The 15,986-nt window shown below is 42.5% G+C and overlaps 1 protein-coding gene across 4 annotated transcripts in view; it reads right to left on the minus strand.

Moving 5' to 3' along the window:
- Positions 1-1,846: 1,846 nt before the first annotated feature.
- The window catches only part of RXRA (retinoid X receptor alpha), a 268,856-nt gene continuing 254,716 nt past the window's right edge, over positions 1,847-15,986 (minus strand). For all 4 annotated transcript variants that reach the window (XM_069747491.1, XM_069747493.1, XM_069747490.1 and 1 more), the window contains 6 exons: positions 12,124-12,293; positions 10,555-10,684; positions 7,572-7,704; positions 6,383-6,474; positions 5,606-5,711; positions 1,847-2,816 (listed from right to left, as the gene is read on the minus strand). In XM_069747491.1, the coding sequence (XP_069603592.1) occupies positions 2,669-2,816; positions 5,606-5,711; positions 6,383-6,474; positions 7,572-7,704; positions 10,555-10,684; positions 12,124-12,293 (779 nt within the window). In that variant the 3' untranslated portion in view covers positions 1,847-2,668. The remainder of the gene's footprint in view (positions 2,817-5,605; positions 5,712-6,382; positions 6,475-7,571; positions 7,705-10,554; positions 10,685-12,123; positions 12,294-15,986) is intronic.

The following is a 15,986-nucleotide window of genomic DNA, read 5'->3' on the forward strand; positions in this document are numbered from 1 at the left end:
TACGACTCCTTCTTCAGGATGATACCAGTCATATTGCACTCGGAAACACGTAGAATAAACCACTGTTCAATTGTACCTTTTGTCTGTTCTGGATGAGCTGGCAGCGCGGATCATAACCCACAAATCCTCCTATTCAGCGATTTAGCTACGGTCGCGTGTCGACCGGTGGATCTGTGGCAGCTGGCACTATATGCCTATGAAACTTCGACATCGGGTGAGCAGTTACATTACTGGCGAATCTTCTTTTAAATTGTGAGATAAGACACTATCTGCGCTTTTTCTTTCCTACAAGGTATATTACTAGTATATTTGTTTGTCAGCATAAATGGGTATTTCCTTATATATGGGGAAATATATTGTTACTAGAACAAGGGATTGGGGCAATGGCCTAATATTTTGTATGAATCCTGCATTGATTGTCTCAATGTAAAAGATAGTTTCTGTCATGTGATGTATTAGGGGGTTCACGACTGTGGGCTAAAATCACCAGAAGGAGGGCACAATGCACCAGAAGGAGGGCACAATGCTGCTCGACCTGCTATTACTGTGAGGAGCACTTTCTGTGACCTTTACAGATGCATCACAATAAGGTATTCTCAAGTTTGGGATGGCGGATAACTTCCCAACCACTGAAACCGCCACGGAACCCAAAAAGTGGGGCTCTGAAGACCCCTACCTGAATTTAGTGAAGGTGGATCATGCTTAAAAGGACCACAGGAGATTGCCAAGCGTTGTGCTTAGCTGATCTTCGGCGCTCTCATTGAAATGAATGTGCACATAATAATGGAAAAGGCAATAACTAAGCCCGAGAATATCCCTTTAACTACCGATCTCTGGTAACTGTGACATTTCCTATCCACTGAATGTAATGTGTTGCTGACATGTCTGCTGTCACTTTGGATGTCAGCAGAGGTAATGAACGCCCGGCTCTGGTTGGGGGAGTTCCCATGATTTTCCCTGCTTGTTACGACTATATTAAAATAAGCAGAAGAGGTATAACAATGCCATTGATAGCGCTTGACCAGTTGCAGGTAAGAAAGGGACAGGCGACGGGAGGCTTCACAGAAGCGTGCTTTTAGCATTGGCTCAGGTTCTGAGTAACCTGCTCTCCTGCAGAACAGAGAGCGACAATGAAGAAGAGAGAACAAGATTCTTTGGAAAATATACATAGACTATTTTATGCTTTACAAGAAGAAACAAAAAGGCCCGAGTGCAGACCTAAGACAGAAGCCGCTGGATCCCCCTACCCCTCTTGACTGGCAGTATCATGGGCTCAACTCTTTCAACCTGGTTCGTCTATAAATCCAGAGATGCTCAGGTAGCAAAAACTACAAGAGGAAAAAAAACAAAGCGTCCTCTGGTTTCATCTTGGTAAATACAAGGCGGGGACCATCAGTCTTTATGCATATTGATAAATTCCTTAGGATGAAGATTGAATCTGCACTTCCTACAAATAAAATGTTTAACCTTCTCAAGAGGATGCTCAGATCTGCAGCCTACAACAACGGCAGGTAAAAGATAAAAGGCCGAGATGATTAACCAGCCGCAGGGAAGGTGGACCCAGGATTAGAATCGCTGCATAAGAAGTTGTGGTTTTGGTTGTGTGGATCTCGTCTGTCTGAGATTCATGGACTACTGTAATTTCATACGAAAATAATGACTGGGATTTTCTGTCTCTGCCTGTCCCTTCTGTGACTAGAGAGGTTAAGTGATGCTCTAAAGCCCCCTCTAGCCCAAAAAGAATATTGAAAACATTGGACAAAATCCCTGAATTCTACCCGTGATACCCAAAGAGTCATTTTTATTTTTGCTCTCTTTTGATACTGATATTTTTTTTTTCTTTTTTAATATTTTTAGTTTTCTATTAAAGAGGCAGTAAATCCCAGTCTTTGGGCTTCTAAAATTTCTTGAATACATAAAAACAAAAAATTCATTTAATCTGTAGTGCCTTGTTCCAAAAGAGCCTTAATACAAGCTAACCAATCACCCAAATGGTTCTAAAAAAGAAAAACAGGCTGTGGCGCTACTGTACGACAAGCAATTACACCACAGGATAAAACAGTCCACACATCATACTCTCGCCGTAAAATGCAGGTGAGGGGGCACGTGACCAGCTCCGCACCGAGCTGTGCTGTGAGATATGTGGCTTTTTTTTACAATGATTAAGGCCTAACATCCGATATCCCACCTTATAAACTCCACCTGTGGAATAAACTCCCAATATCGTGAGCCTGGCTGGTGATGGACTGTTGACGGCGATGACCCAGCTATGAAAAGGATCAGTTTTTCACAATCCTTGTTCATCATATAAATTCAAAAATAAAAATACATTCACCCTCACAAATCTGTGCGGATTTTCCTGGGGCCAAAAGTTACCAATAACAGCGACCGAAGCTTCAGCAGCAACAACCAAGCCATCTGAAACAAAAACAGAGACCTTTGGGGCGAGCCCGGCCTGTACACATCCCAGGCATCTGTCACTGGATGCTGTTAATGACGGGAGAGCGCACTCCTAGTTCTGCGGATGGACTAAAGGCGCACATGTAACATAGGATGAGGGATCCTGGACGTTTTCTTTTAAGTGTGGAGGGACCACAGTGTCTCTGGAGAGCATCCTATAAGAAGTCTATTGCCCTCGGCACATGGGGACAAACAGACCTTGCTTCTCTTAAGTCATTTGATGAGGCGCTTCCAGCATCTCCATTAAGAAGGTGTCGATAGGTGTGTCTCCTATTAGCTTGAAGAAGAAGAGGTGTTCCAAGCATTTGAGGCCGATGGATCGGAGAGCAGGCAGACGCAACAAAAGCTTCGCAAACCTGAGAAAAGAGAATATATAAAAGTCACAAACTAAAATAAAAATATTTGCATTTAATCACTTTAGTTAATGCTCTACAGTTAGGGGGTTAAGGGATTAGCACCACAAAAAAGGAAAAAAGGGCTCTCACACCTTCAGCATTACATTAATGTACAGGTGCACAAATACGCTATGAGGCCAATATACAAAGCCCCTCCAGGGGTCAGTACCCTTATCCACCCATCTTTTCCATACGCCTCTTTTTTTCCACTCTCCATTCAGATGAGGCCTAGTTTGGCGCATGGAAAGGTAGGACATTATTGATCGGGACCATCCATATTTAGATACACTTTGACATGCTTGGGGCCTTTTGCGCTCTTTGATCAAAAAATGCTAAGTACCTTACGTTTTTAACATTTACAGCAAAATTGGAGTTCATGCATTCATTAGTCACAATGTGCGGACGCATCGTGTATGTATATGTGGGATTAGCACTGTCCCCAATTATCTGTGGCTCTTTTTGGGATATTGTATCCGTACTGATGTATAGTCATCGATGACAAGGTTTATTGGTAACATTGATGTCCGATCTTTTAGGCTACAGCTGGCCAGAGATCTGACTTGGAAGAATAACTTAAGCTTCTTCTTGTCACGGTGCAGATGGTTCCTTGCAGATCCAACTTCCATGAGTTCTGAAACTCTTTAATTGTTAACTCGCTGTCACTGGATCTGAGCCTTTTTTTTTTTTCTATATTTTTTTTTAAATATTTTTCTCCCTGTCATCAAGCAATAGACGTGGTCAGGAGAAAAAAATAAACCAAATCCTTTTACAGATTGGAAACAGGCCAAAGAAAGGGGATCATTTCTGCTGAGTTGTTGAGAATAGAAGTCCGAGCGCCAGGAAAAACAAGACTTTCTGAACGCCATCCAGGAAGCACAACTATAACCTAAAACATATGATGGCCGGGGGAAGGGTCCCATCTCTGTCGGTGCGGAGGCTAATTCTCCTGGTGCTTCCTCGGACAGTGTAGGAGGGAGAGAGGATTATTTTTTTTAGCTGATCATTAATATACTGCTATTATTATATAAACTAGAACAAGACATGAATGAGAACATGGATTAGTGCTTACAAGAAAAAAGTGTTTAGCATACAGATTCATGTTTCTTAGGCCATGTTTACAATACTGAGGGCAAAATACGGTACATTACTTATCTTGACCTGAGTAGATAATCCTGTACTGAGGACCTCCATGTGTTTTCCACCATGACGCTGTTGTCTCTGCCTCTCCAGAGACTAGATACTTTCTACCCTCTCCACACTGGAGAACCGTTCACAGCCCCCTCAGAGGAGGGAAGGCGAAGGTGCTCTGATGGCTTTCTAACATTTTTGCATCTAGATAAAGGGCTTACAGACAGCAAAAATATATATAAAAAAAGATTCTGTCCAGAAGAATGGTATCGCTCATGGATTTAATCTGTGTGCAAACAAAAATGGACTAAAACATGGCGTCACTCATGTGATCCCTGGCACTCAACTGTTCACATGGGGCATGTTTAGTAGCCAGCAATGTCCCTTTATGTAACAGGCGCCATATAATCCAGGATTATTATCTGTGTACTGCACGAATGTTAGTAATTTGTAAGCTAGAAACTTGAGAAAATAAAAACAGGAATATCATCCATATTAACGTTAGAACCAGTGAGTGACCTGAACAGATTGCCTGGATGTATATTGGAAGCAAACCTTATTATATATGAAAAAAAAAAGTTCCGCTGACCCCTCAGCATCCTTGGACAGCAGGATCCACACCGTCACACGGTGCCGCCCTGGCCTGGCGGATACAAGTCCAAACACACAGTCATCTCCAGCGATCTCAGGCAGGAAGGGAAGTATAAAAATGATGCCTTTATTTCTTTCGTTAAAAGAACACATTACAGGCAGTGGATGGTAAAAAATCCGACACGTTGATCATGATTAAGACTCTTTTCAGTTGAAAGGTGTCAGATTTTTTACCATCCACTGCCTGTAACATGTTCTTTTAATGAAAGAAATAAAGGAATAAGTTTTATGCTTCCCTTCCTGCCTGAGATTACTGTGTATTTAAGCTTTATTATATCGCTTGGCATGTGCTGTGATTCCTCCAGTATGAGGTGTTCGTCTGTCCGCAAAGTGGCTGTACGTTTTCTACATTACCAGACAATGTGGTTTATTGTTCCAGTGCATCTAACATCACAAATAAGCAACTTGTTTCTTTTAAAACTCAAGACCGTTTGTGCCTACAGCTCCTATGCAGAGATGTGTTTCCATGGTTACACATCCGGGGTGGTTTGGTCCTGCAGTCCTCCTCCCTTCCATCACTACTTCTCAATAATCCATGGAAGTTAGTTAGGTCCAGGACCAAACTACACAGGGCTTTTTTAGCTATCACCATGGAGCTGCATAGATCTGCATAGGAGCTGTAGACACAAAATGATAGCTCTTTGATTAGGTCTATTTGCAATGATGCTTCACTTCGTATGGAACAAGTAAACGTATTTTAGAGACGTTAACCTTTTCCAGACGTAGAATCGCCCCCTTTTCATTTGTTCGGTTGTGTTAGTAGCTGCCATATTGGTCGTTTTTCAGCATCCAATGTCTCTACTGGTTTCCTGTTCTATTTTTGCATAGGTTGTGACAAGAACTTGACCAGCAGAAAACAGACCAGACCAAAAATACTCCACCTATTCAGGATTTCCTGCCGTGCAGACTGTGAGCAGTGAAAAGTACAGAGAAAGCACAGAACCGTCAGACGAGGGACGGCAGGGACTCACCTTCCCGGCTGCTCCGGGTACTTGTGTTTGCAATAAGCTTCCAGCGATGCATAGACCTTCTCACGTAACGCCTCCACCTCCGAGGGGTTGGAGAGACCTTTAGAGTCTGCACAAAACAGCATCATAGCAGGTTAGATGACACTTCCAATAGAACAGATTTTACCGCTCTATGAGATGCGCAGCTTCCGGATTGGGAAGGATTTCTCCTCAATCACAGAGATAACCGCTCTCTTATCAGATCCATGCAAAGCGGGAGAGAAAGTGACCAGACGCTGAAGCTCCTGGCTAGCTGGAGGACTGTTCAGGTCATGTGGTCAGTCACACTCCTGGGAGGATAAATGTGGTAAGGCATACCGTGTGCGGTAATATATGTGAATAATATACTGACAACAGAGCTGTGCCCTCCAAATTCTACCCAGTTTTCTGCTGTACAAACCCAGGGTGCATCTTATGTCTGAAAACTAGAAAACGATGTCAGGATTTCACAATTTGCGAGTTGGCATAAAATAAAAGGTGAAAAGGAAAGAAATGAAACCTCAGATCTGTTTTCTGTAAATGTTGATACAATAAAACGAGGAGCTGATTGACATGATCTGATGCCGAGTTGGCAGCAATCTCCATGTTGGCTGCATCGCCCGCGCTCTAGTGCCAGTAGAGATGGTGTAAGACCCCTTCCCTTCCTCCCTGTATCACACTCCATATTCGCGCTAGTTCTGCAGACGGCCACGGCTTCATGTTCACGGTTTTTGGCCTCTATTAGTAAATTAGTATTTTTACCTGGGTTGAATAAGACAATCGCTCGTAAACAGCCCAGCTCAGTCTTGTCCATTTGCATATCCCGCATTTTGGAGACCAGTTCTGTGAGGACCCTAAAAAAGATAAAGCGGCAGACGGATTACATATGGGATGGAATTTGTGATGATTTGTAGCACATGGAAAGATCTGTAGTGTGTGACCCAACACTCATTTGTCTATATGAAAAAACAAATAGCAGATTGAGGTTTGTTTTCGTTTTCTATTTTACAGATTTTTGTTTCTAATTATTTCCATTATGATTGAGCTTTTTGTGTGGGGAATAAAACTTTTTAAAATATACAGATGTCATTCTGCAAATCAATTTCCCCTTCAAAAATAAAATTAAGATATACATATTTGGTATGGCCATCTGCCAAAAAGTTTAATCTCAGAAAGAAAAAGAGGTTTGTGATTTCCGTGCTTGCTGATCAATGATGAGACATATATCCCAGATTGTCAAACGGATATTGGCTGATTCTACGCGTTCCAAAGTACAAAATACTTCTAAGACCACAAGTTTAATCTATCAATACATATTACATTAAATGCTGAAGAAAAAAAGAAATTGGAAAACATCTGCCCCCCCAAAAAAAAAGTTTGATTTTTTTAATACAAATTTGGGATTTTTTTTTCAATGCTAAAATAAATAACTAAAAAACTGAACCCCAAAAAAAAACATTGGTGCAATATTCTTTGCAATTTCACTGCGCTTGGATTTTTTTCTGTTTTTCCATGCATTGTATGGTAAAATGAATGGGGCCATTTAAATCTACAATTCTTCTCACAAAAAAACAAGCCTTAATACGACCATGTCATTGGAAAAGTAAAAAAGATACTGCTGTTGGAACAAGGGGAGAAAAAAAACAAAAGTGCAAAAAAAAATGAAAAAATTCCTAGCCATTAAAGGGTTAAGAGGGGATTGCCCAGTAGAGGACAACTCCTTTAAGAGGGAAGCAGAATGTGATGCTTTATGTATAGATACCAGCTTTTTTTTTTTCTTTTGCAGAAATTTTAGTTCATAACGCTATATAGATTTTTGCGGATCAATATATTATTAGATTTCTGTATCGTGGGATACAAATGATTTTTCTTCCTAAACAATTCCACCAGTTCCATCACTATATTAAGTCCCGATATTCCTCAAGTCACAAAATAACAAGTAATACTGTACCGGTCAAAAATTGCGCCAACTCCTGCACTGTGCGCACTGTTGCGGTGGACGTGCAGACCAGTAGCCAGAAGGATCCCATCTTTGACAGCTATTGATCGGTGGGAGAAGGAGGCGATGAGGAGCTCATTCCAGCCTGCACACAGCCAAAAACATTTTATAAGACAGACAGTACCTCCACCACCGTGAGGAATAATTCCCGGCCCATCACACGAGCACCGCACCCGAGACACACTGATCCTAGCGCCTCATTCAGACCTTCTTGAATCACATACGTGTTCGATCAGTACTTTACACAGGGCACGCACCCATTATAATCTATGGAACTGTTCCCATGACGATTTTTTTTTGACGGACTGTATGTTCACAATAAAATATTGGAGATGTCAGCTTTTGATCTGAGCCACGAATCAAAATTATCTATACTAGTTTATGAGTCTGTGAAAAATCACTGATGCTCAAATTGCCAGTGATTAACATTGTAACGAACGGGAAAAGCTTTGCAATTTATTTATTTTCTCATTGACCGAAATTACGGTAAAAACTGACACACCGAGAAAACGGACATCTGAGTCTCATCTGGATTAAAAGAGGCATGAAAACTGACAACCACATTTGTGAGCCTGAACTACGCTCACAGCAGCTGTCACTTCCCTTCCCCCGCTGTTGGCTGATATAGTGCCTTGCGAAATCATTCATCCCCCTGGAACTTTTCAACCTTTTCCTACATGTCATGCTTCAAACATAAAGATACCAAATGTAAATTTTTGGTGAAGAATCAACAACATGTGCAACACAATTGTGAAGTTGAACGAAATTTATTGGTTATTTTAAATTTTTGTGGAAATTCAAAAACTGAAAATTGGGGCGTGCAATATTATTCGGCCCCTTTACTTTCAGTGCAGCAAACTCTCTCCATTGTGGATCTCTGAATGATCCAATGTTGTCCTAAATGCCTAATGATGATAAATATAATCCACCTGTGTGTAATCAAGTCTCCGTATAAATGCACCTGCTCTGTGATAGTCTCAGGGTTCTGTTTGAAGCACAGAGAGCGTCATGAAAACCAAGGAACACAACAGGCAGGTCCATGATACTGTTGTGGAGAAGTTTAAAGCCTGATTTGGATACAAAATGATTTCCAAAACATTAAACATCCCAAGGAGCACTGTGCAAGCGATCATATTGAAATGGAAGGAGTATCATACCACTGCAAATCTACGAAGACCCGGCCATCCCTCTAAACTTTCATCTCAAACAAGGAGAAGACTGATCAGCGATGCAGCCACATGATCACTCTGGATGAACTGCAGAGATCTACAGCTGAGGTGGGATAGTCTGTCCATAGGACAACAATCAGTCGTACACTGCACAAATCTGGCCTTTATGGAAGAGTGGCAAGAAGAAAGCCATTTCTCAAAGATATCCATAAAAAGTGTTGTTTAAAGTTTGCAACAAGCCACCTGGGAGACACACCAAACATGTGGAAGAAGGTGCTCGGGTCAGATGAAACCAAAATCAAACTTTTTGGCAACAATGCCAAACGATATGTTTGGCGTAAAGGCAGCACAGCTCATCACCCTGAACACACTATCCCCACTGTCAAACATGGTGGTGGCAGCATCATGGTTTGGGCCTGCTTTCCTTCAGCAGGGACAGGGAAGATGGTTAAAATTGATGGGAAGATGGATGGAGCCAACCACAGGACCATTCTTGAAAAAAACCTGTTGGAGTCTGCAAAAGACCTGAGACTGGGACGGATATTTGTCTTCCAAGACAATGATCCCAAACATTAAGCAAAATCTACAATGGAATGGTTCACAAATAAACGTATCCAGGTGTTAGAATGGCCAAGTCAAAGTCCAGACCTCAATCCAATCGAGAATCTGTGGAAAGAGCTGAAAACCGCTGTTCACAAACGATCTCCATCAAACCTCACTGAGCTCGAGCTGTTTGCCAAGGAAGAATGGGCAAGAATTTCAGTCTCTTGATGTACAAAACTGATAGAGACATACCCCAAGCGACTTGCAGCTGTTATCGCAGCAAAAGGTGGCGCAACAAAGTATTAAGCTAAAGGGGCCGAATAATATTGCACGCCCCACTTTTCAGTTTTTGAATTTCCACAAAAATTTAAAACAGCCAATAAATTTTGTTCAACTTCACAATTGTGTTCCACTTGTTGTTGATTCTTCACCAAAAATTTACATTTAGTATCTTTATGTTTGAAGCATGATATGTGTGAAAAGGTTGAAAAGTTCCAGGGGTCGAATACTTTCACAAGGCACTGTACAAAGCAGCATTGAAATACAGCAATATGCTGCTGTTCAAGAGGCTAGAAAACCTGGGTGACAAATCCTAGACTTGGTGGCCTTACTTTGCTTTCCCTCAACTCAGCTGCCAGAAATGGCAGACTGGAAGTCTCAAATATCTTAAAAGAAGAGGGACCCCTCAAGGACGTCTATTTACTGGAAGGTCTATGTGACCCCATACATTTTTTTCAGGATTTATTGAAAAATCGTCCACAGTAATTCCTCCACAGATGAATAAAGTATCGATCACTTTTATCACATAGGGTCAGGCCGTTTATACAGAACGCCATGTGAAATTTAGGCTGAGCGAGACGCCTCTCCCCAGTCCTGCTTTTCAGCACGTTTCCCATGTCCGCTCCATTTTCCCTGAAGTGGCGTTTCATCTCCTATTAGAAGACGCATGAGTGGATTCAGCTGTACCGCTAGCTGAATGTTGGGCTGTTAATGTTTCATGTGCGGTCAATCCCTAGAGTCTGTTCCCAGCTCTCAATAATACATTAAGTCACTGGTAAAATCCTGCAGGGAGGTTATATAAAGCAGTGGGCTCCGTGTACTGGTGGGACTGGATCCAGGAACTGGGTTTACAATCCACCAACTGCCTCACAGAGTTATATCAAGGACCGAATATGTGGGTGCCACAAAGAAACTGATTAATCAGCACCAGCGACCCGACTTACCTGCACGGAGCAGAATTACTTGGTCGTCCAGTGGCAATTCTGAGAAGTGGGGGATTCGTTTTGCCCATTCAACCAAAGTGAAGAGCTGCTTGTCGGCTGCTTGGCAAATGTTGGTGACTGGATCGCTGGGCTGGAAATACCAAAAAGTCTGTTAATTATATAGTTTTCTATACCTTGCTGAAGCCTGGTGAGAGATTTCACTGCAGGACTAGCTAAATTTGGAGAAATCTGCTGAGAATCTAAAGTCTGTCTTATACATATATAAAATAAGCGGGGTCTGCAGATAAATATCTTGTGTGTATGGTCTCCTTCCCACCCAACGGATGTGGGAACTATGGTATAAATGCTCATCCCAAGAGAAACGTGTGATACAAACATATTACTGATGTGCAGACAAAGTTTCCATCTCCAGACCTATCAAGATAGATGGAACGAGACCTCGGAGAGATCTGCACAGCACATTTACTCATGCTGAACCGCACTGCACTATTTACTTTTACTGTCACCTCGCAGAAGAGGAGGAAATCCAGCGTGTCACCGTCCTGATAAATTATACAGCACCTCGCCTTTAGCTCAGTCACTGCAACTTCTAAAAATACATGACTGCGTGCTCCATACAAGCTGCACGCGTCTGTCCGTCCCCCGAACACAGAATAGATTCCAATCATACTCGAGCCCTCAGACTTTCTCCATTGGCTAAAGATACAGAAACAAACTGTCCTCTCCTAGCACCCCCGGGGGTGCTATCACCTCTGAGGACAAATGGATGGTTTTCTGCTTTTAACCTTCTTTTCTCCAACCTGGAAGGTTGGTTTGTATCCCCAAATAGGCAGATTGACTGTTCTTTACTGTGTATTGTGGCCTTTATGCTCCAGTCACAGCCTGAGCAAATGGGAAATCAGACTGCTGTGCAAGACAGGTACAAAGTCTACATTTCCCAAAGTCCACCACAGTGGGGTACTCCTTGTACAGACCATGAACTACCAGAGGAGGTGGGCATTCCTTGTGCAGACCATGAACTACCAGAGGAGGTGGGAATTCCTTGTACAGACCATGAACTACCAGAGGAGGTGGGAATTCCTTGTACAGACCATGAACTACCAGAGGAGGTGGGTATTCCTTGTACAGACCATGAACTACCAGAGGAGGTGGGTATTCCTTGTACAGACCATGAACTACCAGAGGAGATGGGAGTTCCATGTACAGACCATGAACTACCAGAGGAGGTGGGCATTCCTTGTACAGACCATGAACTACCAGAGGTGGTTATTCCTTGTACAGACCATTAACTACCAGAGGAGGTGGGAATTCCTTGCACAGACCATGAACTACCAGCGGAGGTGGCACTTTTCATTATATGATTATCACAGGACATGTAGTGACAAGAATACCAATCCAGGAGCCAGACTCTAATTCATCTAAAATCACACACGCTATCCCATCAGCACCAGTGGTAAATTTCTATTCTTTGGTCTGCCAGTAACATATACAAAGAAAGCCAAATGACACCTTCAGATCTACAAACTAGGGTACCCTGATATCTAACATTCTGCCCTAAGTGCTACTTACAGAATTAGGGGTGAGGCCCATGTTGGCCTCAATGTAAGTTTCTGTTTTTGGCTCCACCGCCAGTTCGGCCTCCAGGATTTTCTCCACTGGCATGTCCTCATTGGCGCTGCTGGTGCACTCTACCTCGTTCTCATTGCGGTCTTTCCCTCGCTGCCTCTCCTCCTGCACAGCTGTGCGAAAAGTAACAGAGAAGATGCATGAGGAATAGTGAAGTGTGAAGAATATCAGACTATTAATTGGTAGCAAATATAACAGAAGAACGAAGAACCCCCCCAGGTGCTGATGATGCCCCCTAGTGGGGAGTCCTGAGCGTTACTGTACTTCAATGCAGAATATCACAGAGAACGCAAACCAGGAAAATGAGTGCAGACAGCAGGTGAGCGATCTCTCGGTGAGGACCCTCGGCTCGCTGACTCCCCTACTGCTCACCGGGAGTTCAGTGAGCATCTTTCTTGCATTACATTCTGGAGGAAGTGTGTCTAATTGCATTGAGCATTGTTCTTTGTACCATATGCTGTGACCGTTGTTGATGTTGCGATGCACGCAAGCCAAAGGCTGTTCACTTCTCGCACATATGAACCAAGGGAAAATCCCAGCGCTAGCTGCCTTTCTAGAGACAATCAGCAAATTCCAGTCCTCCCAATTATTTAATAATATGATTACATTTTTGGAGCTGCAGTGCGCTCAAATGGGAGGTTTTTTTTTTTTTGCCTGTTGGGAAATCGTCTGCCAAAGTTCACGGCCTGCTGATAGTATTGGGAAAAGCACGGAGAACAAACACTACATGCTGTAAGATCCAGGAAACAAAATGCAAAAGGGCAAAACTGCTTTCATGTAGCCCAACGATCAAAGTTACCCGGTAGAAGAGTTAAAAGCTATAGTCGCCATAGAAATGCCCATAGAAAACTGACAACGTTTCTAAATACTTTACTTATCACTATTGGCTGTAAAGTTACCCAAAACCTGTAATGGCAGCAGAGAAAACCTTCATAACAGAACTGAAGTAAAAGCAATGTCGGCCGAATCCACAGATATCAACAGTCTAATGTGTTTGGGAGCTCAGGAACATTAATTGTCGCGGGAGGTAAGGATTCGGCATGTGGAATTCAGACTGCAAATCCTTGTGTTCTCTGTAAGAAAAGTCATGGCCAGACATGTCCAACAGCAGCTCCCATACAGAATACAGCAGGCGTGCTCCTGGGCCTGGGGGAGTCGGGTGAGATGGCCACGGGCCGATCCATCGTTCTGCCAACGATGTGTGAGGGGCTTCAGTTGTCTGTCTACAGCTCATACACATGAGCTTTTTATCCCCCATGACACCTCTTTTCCATGGCCAGCAGATGTGTCAGACTTTGTAGAGTCTCTATCAGTTTCTAGAAGTCATCTGTCCAGATAAATAATGGAGGTTGGAATGATGCATGATTGGAGACATCTACACATATCATTGGATATCATATGTGATGAGACGATGGCCGCCGTATTAGGAGTTCATTGTTGGGATAACTGAAATCCTGATCATTTCTATCCATTGTGAAAGCACAAGTCCCAGCAGGTCATGAGAAAAATGACCCTATCCGTGCAACTGTGCAAAACAATTCCCCTCTCATCACACAGAGATCACTTTATCACCAATGTATAATTACACAGAAGCGAATGCATTGACAGAGCCATGTACAAGAGACGAGTCATGCAAGATCGGAAACCTGCCGCTGTTCATAACATGCCAATTAATATTCTAGAATGACATTTCTTGTGCTCTCATCCCTAAAATAAAAAAAACAAACTACATATCATTCAAGTCTCAATTACAGGGTAATATTCCCATGTAGCATAAATTCAGAGTTTTTTCCGGCTTCTTTTTTTTTCAGTAAATCTGCAACGTTTAACAGTTCAAGCTAAACAAATGTGATTTCATGAAAATTCATGTCCACTGCGTTTAAAGATGCTCACCCCCATATGGGAAGCCTGAAATAAAAGATGCAATTGCACTTTTCACATATGTTAAGTGCAGAATCCCAGCATTTGTGTATTAAAAAATGCTTCAAAACTGCATTTAAAAAAAGGAAAATATGTAAAAAGATGCAGCAATAGTCAGATTTCTATTGCCGTTGTTATGGATGGTGGCTGGGAAAAGACCAGCAGAGAAAGAAAAATGTTTTTGCAACTGGGAACAAGTCCTAAATGATATGGGCAAACTTGCATTCATTTCATTTTTATTGTTAATTTGATTACTAAATGCTAAATTGATCTTTAGAAAAATAGTCATCATTCTCTAGTATTTTACAGCTGTAGGGTCTATGCAACTCCAGCATATATCTGGCTGTGCTGCCGGTTATGGCAGGATATCATGTTGCTCCTATGACATACTCCATGTTCCAAATGATTATGCAAATGACATTTTTCTCGGATTTTCCTAAATGGTCGGTGCAAATGACAGTCAGTCTAATAAAAGTCATCACCCGTTAGAGTATACATCAAATTTTATTGAAGAAACCTCCCAACCTACTATATAATTGTCTAAGGGTCACTTCCGTCTTTCTGTCTGTCTGTCCTTCTGTCTGTCACAGATATTCATTGGTCGTGGCCTCTGTCTGTCATGGAATCCAAGTCGCTGATTGGTCGTGGCAAAACGCCCACGACCATTCAGCGACGGCTACAGTCCGGCGGCAATATGGCCACTCCTTCCTCCCCGCAGTCAGTGCCCGCTCCATACTCCCCTCCAGTCATCCAGTCAGCCTTCACACAGGGTTAATGCCAGCGTTACCGGAGCACGGTGTAACGCACTCCGGTTACGCAGCTATTAACCCTGTGTGACCAACTTTTTACTATTGATGCTGCGTATGCAGCATCAATAGTAAAAAGATCTAATGTTACAAATAATAATAATAATAATAAAAAAAAAAAAACGTTATTCTCACCCTCCGACGTCGCGTCCTGTCCGGCGGCAGGTTACGGTGCTAAGGATGCAATACGAGAAGGACCTGCCATGACGTCACGGTCATGTGACCGCGACGTCATCACAGGTCCTGCGCTCATGCCAACCCTGGACCGGAAGCTGCCGTGTGCACCGCACACAGGTGACAGGACTACAAGGCGCCCTCGGAAGGTGAGTATATGTTTCCTTTTTATTTTTTAACCTGTTACATACGTGGCTGGGCAATATACTACGTGACTGGCCAATATACTACTTGACTGGGCAGTATACTGCATGTCTTTGCTGTATACTACGTCGCTGTGCAATATACTACGTGGCTGGGCAATATACTACGTGGCTGGGCAATATACTACGTGACTGGGCAATATACTACGTGGCTGGGCAATATACTACGTGGCTGGGCAATATACTACGTGGCTGGGCAATGTACTACGTGGCTGGGCAATATACTACGTGGCTGGGCAATATACTACGTGGCCCATTGCTTGAAACCTGTGGTCTGCGTAATAATGTGGAACATCATTTTTAAGTAGTTTTCCTTTAATTAGAATCACCTGGAAAACTAATTATCACATGTGTTTAAAATTGATTTCAGTGATCCATTGAGCCCTGAGACACAATACCATCCACGAGTTTATTTGAAAAACAAAACAATTAAATCTTTATGACACTTAAATCCAATTTGCATAATAATTTGGAACATGTTGTAGTTGCATAGGTTGAAAAAAGACCTAGGCCCATCAAGTTCAACCTTTCTCCACCAATTGTACCTTTTGTCACTAATTTAACTATAACCCACAATGTTATGTGTATCAAAGAAATCATACAGCCTTTTTCTAGAAGCTGTTATCGTGTCAGCAATTACTACCTCTTGTGGTCGGCATTTCACAGTCTGACTGCTCTAACTGTAAAGAACCCTTTCATATTT

Source organism: Ranitomeya imitator, chromosome 2, assembly GCF_032444005.1.
Source record: "Ranitomeya imitator isolate aRanImi1 chromosome 2, aRanImi1.pri, whole genome shotgun sequence".
In the NCBI taxonomy this organism is placed as follows: Eukaryota; Metazoa; Chordata; class Amphibia; order Anura; family Dendrobatidae; genus Ranitomeya; species Ranitomeya imitator.